Below are 6,766 nucleotides of genomic sequence, written 5' to 3'. Positions count from 1 at the left end.
TAGCCCCTGCTGGCCACAACTAGAGAAAGCCCGCACGCAGCAATGAAGACCCAATGCAGCCAAAAAAAAAAAAAAAAAAAAAAAAAGAGTAGTTTGAACAGTACTTGTCTTAATTCTTGTCATATAACTTATTGTATGGAGCAAACATCGTTTCCATGCCTCAGCTAATTGTCACACACCTTTTGAAGTTTCCGTTAGCTTCCAACACTTTATCTTTTGCAGTGAAATAACTCTGATAGTTTGTTTTTTTAATTTAATTTTTATTTTATATTATAGTTGATTTACAATGTTGTGTTAGTTTCAGGTGTAGAGCAAAGTGAATCAGTTATACATACACATACATCCATCCTTTTTCAGATTCTTTTCCCATACAGGTTATCACAGAATATTGAGTAGAGTTCCTTGTGCTATACAGTAGGTCCTTATTGACTATCTACTTTATATATAGTAATGTGTATCTGCTAATCCCAAACTCCTAATTTATCCCTCCCCACCCCCTTATCCCTTTGGTAACCTTAAGTTTGTTTTCTATGTCTGTGGCTCTATTTCCGTTTTGTAAATAAGTTCATTTTTATCATTTTTTTAGATTCTACATATAAGTGATTGCATGTGATATTTATCTTTCTCTGTCTGACTTACTTCACTTAGTATGATAATCCCTAGGTCCAACCATGTTGCTGCAAATGGCATTACTTCATTCTTTTTTATGGCAGAGTAATATTCCACTGTGTGTGTCTGTGTGTGTGCATGTACACACACAGACACACACCACACACACACACACACACACTGCATCTCCTTTATCCATTCATCTCTTGATGGACATTCAGGTTGCTTCCATGTCTTAGCTATTGTTAAATAGTCCTGCTATGAACACTGGGGTGCATGTTATCTTTTTGAATTAAAAGTTTTCTTTGGATATATGCCCAGGAGTGGGATTGCAGGGTAATATGGTAGCTCTATTTTTAGTTTCTTAAGGAACCTCCATACTGTTTTCCATAGTGGCTGCACCAATTTACATTCTGTGTGGGTGTGGTTTCCCCTAATCTAAGGCTTCCCCTAATGTCAATGCGTTACATAAAACACAATAAGCAAGTGAATTCCAATCTTCTCTGTTAAAGGTGAACCTGGCATTGCCTGTCAGGCTATGTACAATGTGGAAAGGAGAGAATATAAATAAGGATTAAATGTGCCATGCTAGGAAGGTGGTCACGGGTTCCATTCACAGAGAACACTGCAGACCCCTGCTTCAATGTGTATATGTATTTCTTAGCACGTGCACACGAATCTTAATCCACCCTCCAATGTTACAGAGAGTCTGGAAGCCCTAGAAGCACTCCAACATTTTTAAAACCACTGTGACCAGCAAAGATACACACTTTCAACCAAATAAGATCGATCCCTTTAAAACTATTAAGAGACTTTCAAAATCCTTGTTTTGAAAATGTCCCAACCAAGTAGGAGTACATAACTGAATTGAAATTTTCTGTCAAATCAAGGATGTGCTCAAAAGAAAACAGTGAAAAACCCCAACTTTAGAAAAGAGAACTTTTGTTTTGTACTTACTGTCTCAGGGCAGGAGAACTTGGAAGAAATGTGGAAACTGATGAGCTTCTCACCCACGAGAATGTACGACACCCCATAGCCGTCATCAGCAACCTACGGAAGAGCAGATTTAAATGGATCCGTAGGGGGACTTCCCTGGCGGTCCAGTGGTTGAGACCCCGCGCTTCCATTGCAGGGGGCATGGGTTCCATCCCTGGCCGGGGAACTAAGATCCTGCATGCCGCGGGGCACGGCCAATCGATCAATAGAACCCTGGGCAATGAGGCCACGGGCAAAGGGAATTTCTGACATTTTCACTATGAGACTGCCATCAATATCTGCAGACGCTTGGCCGCTTACCGGTCCAAAGCCGCCTCCGCTTGACACGTACTCTGGATTCCTTTCCAAATTGAACAGTTCCACCTGCTGCTGAGGGGTCTGGCTGGTGGATAATCTCCAAGGCTCAGATAGCACCTGTGGAGTAAAACAAGGAAATGTTCCAACAACACTTCCCAATTCCATCCTCTTCTGTTCCCGAGGAGCCCGGGTGGAAGACAAGAAATGGCTTGCTCGGTGTTCACACTGTTTCAGACACCAGAGGCCTATGTCCCTGAAGGTCTCGCCGGCTCGGGGCAGAAGGTCTGCGGAGAGGGATCGAGCAGGTGAGGACACCCGGACTGGAGGGGCCAACACCAGCTGATGGGGTCTTAAGGCAGGGAAGGTGGCAGATACGTGGAGTAAGATTCGGAACAGGGGCAGTGGTGTGCTGGAGCTGACTGGTACCAGCTCCCCTGAGATGGCTGCCATATTTCCGGAATTTTCCAAGCTGCTTGTTAAACACAGCCATTATTAAAAACTTAAATTTTACTGGGACTTCCCTGGCGGTCCAGTGGTTAAGACTCCACACTTCCACTGCAGGGGGCATGGGTTCGATCCCTGGTTGGGGAACTAAGAGCTCGCATGCTGCGTGGCACGGCCGAAAAAAAAGAAAACAACACTCAGAGCTCATCACCTGCTAATTATTTCCGTACAAGCCATGGCATTCCAGGGGTTGAAGAAATGCGGCTCCAGTTCTCCATGGTGAGGACAGTTGAGCCCCAAGACTCACCTGTGAGGCCAGCTCCGATTGGCAAAGCTCTACTACTGATCTACTAAGTCTGGGTTTAGCCAAGAAAGCTGAGCGGGCTGCCCCAGAAGTGACTCACCTCCTTCAGGAAAGGGGAGTCAACTGCGAGGTATTTGGACACCACGTAGAGGCAGAAGAGATGGCGGTCGATCCCGGAGCCGGTCATCGCCAGATGGCACAGGTGCTGATGCTTCTTGGACGCAATCTTGAATAACTTGAGCCTCTGTTCAACCTAAAGTAACAAAAGACAGGGACTCTCAAGTCGTGCATCATGGGCTAAGCTCCAGAAAGAGGCTCACGGCCCTTCTCTCCAGTGGTCCGACAGGGTGCTGAGAAAGCAGGTCACTGGTGGCGGTGCGGGGGTGTGTGTGGGGGTGTCTCTGGGTGGTTGCCAAGGCGACCTGACCAGAAACCCCACTGGGCCGACTGCCGCTTCCGCAGATTCGCTGCGAACGGGGCAGCGTGGAGGCTGCAGGGGGACAAGTTGTTGGAGAGGCAGTTTCGGGGTCCTGTGTGCAGCCCACTGGGCATCATTCCACCTTTTATACAAATGAGACCCCAAGCAGGTAGGAAAGCTCCATCCTCCAAGTCTCATCAGGTGGAAATGACGGTCTGTCCCTCTCAGTGGGCTGCGATGTTCCTGTGCATCATAAATAACCCTCCAAAGTGGTCTGGAAGCTCTACTAAAACAGCGCTTCTGGGGCCTTCAGGATGGACCCGAAAAGCCTGCTTCAGCTTCGTCTGGGCCCTGTTCAGTCAATCACAGAACGAGGTGACACAGCACCCTTCCGTGGGATGTGGAGGCCCATCCGGGCTTTGGCCCACCCACTCCAGAACTGGTCCTCAAGGCTGATTCTGAAGGCAGCTAATGACAGATCAGAGCAATCCGTCACAAGACCTACTGAGCTCTTCCCACAGAACCGAAAGGCTTTCCAGAACAGAGTTTCCTCCAGAGCAGAGCAAGAGCCCGGGGCCATGTCTCCTCGGAGGTCAGCAGGCACCTGCACTCCGGGTCAGGCAGAACTGGCCGTGGATGGGCCTCAGCCCCTAACTGTTTGCCGAATTCATCTAAGTCTCTTTTCCTTTACCTACAAAAATGAACTGATGATACTCATGGGCCACCGCTAGGATTGTCAAAGGCAACGTACAGAAAACCTGGAGCCCCAAGCCTGCTCAAGGAGCTTCGGCATATGGGCAGCGGGCTTCAGGAGCCCCGAGCAGAAGGCTCCTGTGATAGCCACTGTTTTCCCACCCAGACACCGACTACTTGCACTGTCTTGCAGCATCTCCCTGCCACTCCTTTATTCACTGGCTGTGTACTGCTCTGATTTGAAGACTCTTAGGAAGTATAATCTGATTTATAGGAGTTACGGAAGGACAGAAGATTGATGCAAACATGAACCTTTGTGTCTGTCCTGACAGTTTCCTTTTTTCTTTTTTTTAATTTTTTTTTTTTTTTTTTTGCCACTCCACGAGGCATGCAGTATCTTAGCTCCCCGACCATGGGTTGAACCCGCACCCCCTGCAGTGGAAGCGCGGAGTCCTAACCGCTGGACCACCAGGGAAGACCCCGACATTTTCTTTTTTTTTTTTTTTTATTTTTTTTTTTTTTTTTTTTGCCACTCCACGAGGCATGCAGTATCTTAGCTCCCCGACCATGGGTTGAACCCGCACCCCCTGCAGTGGAAGCGCGGAGTCCTAACCGCTGGACCACCAGGGAAGACCCCGACAATCACCTTTTAATACCTTCTGTCCCTTCGAGAGGGGTGAAGGAAAGGAGATGCTGGATACGGACCTGCTGGGTCCGTACGCATGGGATTTAATCAGGGAAGGCTGCGTGTCAACCTCAGGGGCTGTTCTGTGAAAAGCACTGTCCCGCTCCCGGCCGGGCAGCACCTACCGTCTGCGTGGGGTCCACCATGGCCAGCACAAAGTTGCACGACTCAGTGGTGCAGGAACGCACGGTCTCCGTCCTGCCCTCTCGGAAGGGCCGGGTCATGGAGGCCTCGTAGGTGAGGGAAAATTTGCCCATGTCCTGGGAAAGGAAAAATATTTTAACACAAGGCAGGGCACGTTGACAAACTAAAGCATAAGAGGGCATCGCTTAAGGTCAGCCGGGAAAAGCACACTTCATCGTCAGCTGCAGTTTATAGTCATCGTCAGCTGCAGTTTATAGTCATCGTCAATTTTTACTCGGGCTTATGCAGCAGGCAGGTGGAAACGTCATTAGCTTTGCAAAGGAAGGGGGCGGTCCAGGTTTCTGTTTCCAAATGCAACTGGTGCCATGACCCGATTTCCTGAGTTTCACACACCTGCCCGAGTGCAGACGTGACTACGGAGGGATACAGGACAGGACCAGGAGATCGGCATGCAAGAGTAGGAAATTATTTAACTTCAGGAGAGGGGACCGATTGGGAACGTCCTCCTCCAGGGAGCGGGAAGTGGGTGGGTGGCCGGCGCCTGCAGCGCACAGCCCCCCCCACCCCCCGCCCCGGGTAGACAGGAGGGAGAGAAAGCAGGAGGGAACAGCTGTGTGGGAGCTGGCAGAGGCAGTGGGAGGCAGACAGGAGGTCTCTTTAGAATGTTCACGTTTTCTCGGTGAAATAAGTTCATCTACTCAGAGTGGGGATGGGGAGACGGCGCTGGAGTCAGAAAGTGGGTGTGTAACAGGCTCTAAGGGCACAGAGAATGGTGGTCTGGGGCCATCAGAGTCAGGGCTCATGAATTAAGGAAGATGAGCCAGCGATTTGGGGTTTTTCTCCGGCCGTGCAGGACCAAAGCAGGCAGACACCTGGACTGCGCTGGGGATGGGTCTGCTGTGCTTGGGGCCCCAGGGCCGAGGTCGGGGTGATGGTGACAGGCTGTGGAATCCAAGTCCAGAGAGAAAAAGAGGGAGGCAAGATGGGCAGAGGGAAGGGCAGGGTGGAGGCCCTGATGGGGTCCAGGAACGCTGGTGTCAGGGAGCAGAGGGGAGACGGGATGACGGGAAGGGCTAGAGGCGCCTGGGGCTGGGACCCTGCAGGTGATGTGCGGATGGCACAGCAGGTGATGCATGAGAGCTGGGTCAGGTCCACGGGAGCTCGGGGCAGCCCAGCACCCGTGCCACGGGAGGAAACCATCTGCAAACCACCTGCTCCAAGACAACCAAGTTCCCCCATGTGGACGGGAAAAGTGCTGAGCGGCAGTTTGTAGACCCAGATGATTCCTGACCAGACGACACCCCTCTGGGCATTTGGGTCCTGGTGGCCCCAGGGTGACAGGGGACACCCTGCAATAGGCCAATACTGTTAAGTAAATTCAGGAGCGGGCAAGGCTGAACCCCCGGTGTGTGAGCCAGACCCGCGAGTAGCCTTGCAGGGCTCTTCCCCCCACCCCCAAGGCTGGTAGGGTTGACTTAACATTGGCTGTTCCCACCATCCTGCACGTACAGGGATGAAGCCAGCCGGCCATGGGGTCTGAGTGCCATCCCAGCCTCTGGTGGCCCCCAGCACCCAGCACAAAGACCCACCAGCTCACAGCACTCGTCCTTTAATACACTGGTTATTAAATTTCCCTTGGATGGGGTCCAAGAGGTTCTAACTCCTCATTCTGGCCTACGGTCAGCAGGGGGTCCCAGGTCATTTACCAAATATGCCTTTGGGAGAACTCCCTACAGGAGGGGAGCTTACTATGGGGGTGCTTTCCAAGGGGCTCATCATGAAACACTGGGGGGAGCACGGAGGGAAGGAGGGGACAAGGAAAAAGTATAAATGTAGTACTTTAGTCATTTAATACAGGTTAACTTGGGATAGATGATGCAATGATTTATTTGAAGTCAGCTTTCCAACATCAAACTTCAACTGCACAAGTGGTCAGCGCAATCATGCATTACATCCACAATTTAAAAAAATGGCCATCTTGGGCTTCCCTGGTGGCGCAGTGGTTGAGAGTCCGCCTGCCGATGCAGGGGACACGGGTTTGTGCCCTGGTCCGGGAAGATCCCACATGCCGCAGCGCGGCTGGGCCCGTGAGCCATGGCTGCTGAGCCTGCGTGTCCGAAGCCTGTGCTCCGCAACGGGAGAGGCCACAACAGTGAGAGGCCCGCGTACCACAAAA

General features: G+C 50.8%; 1 protein-coding gene across 3 annotated transcripts in view; it reads right to left on the bottom strand.

Annotated features, from left to right (window-relative positions):
• The window catches only part of CPT1A (carnitine palmitoyltransferase 1A), a 57,034-nt gene that overhangs the window by 736 nt on the left and 49,532 nt on the right, over positions 1-6,766 (bottom strand). For all 3 annotated transcript variants that reach the window (XM_007465978.1, XM_007465979.1, XM_007465980.1), the window contains 4 exons: positions 4,572-4,706; positions 2,751-2,903; positions 1,906-2,019; positions 1,567-1,659 (listed from right to left, as the gene is read on the bottom strand). In XM_007465978.1, the coding sequence (XP_007466040.1) occupies positions 1,567-1,659; positions 1,906-2,019; positions 2,751-2,903; positions 4,572-4,706 (495 nt within the window). The remainder of the gene's footprint in view (positions 1-1,566; positions 1,660-1,905; positions 2,020-2,750; positions 2,904-4,571; positions 4,707-6,766) is intronic.

This window comes from Lipotes vexillifer, unplaced genomic scaffold, assembly GCF_000442215.2.
Source record: "Lipotes vexillifer unplaced genomic scaffold, Lipotes_vexillifer_v1.1 scaffold1094, whole genome shotgun sequence".
Lineage (NCBI taxonomy): Eukaryota > Metazoa > Chordata > Mammalia > Artiodactyla > Lipotidae > Lipotes > Lipotes vexillifer.
This window is presented reverse-complemented; position numbering and strand designations above follow the sequence as displayed.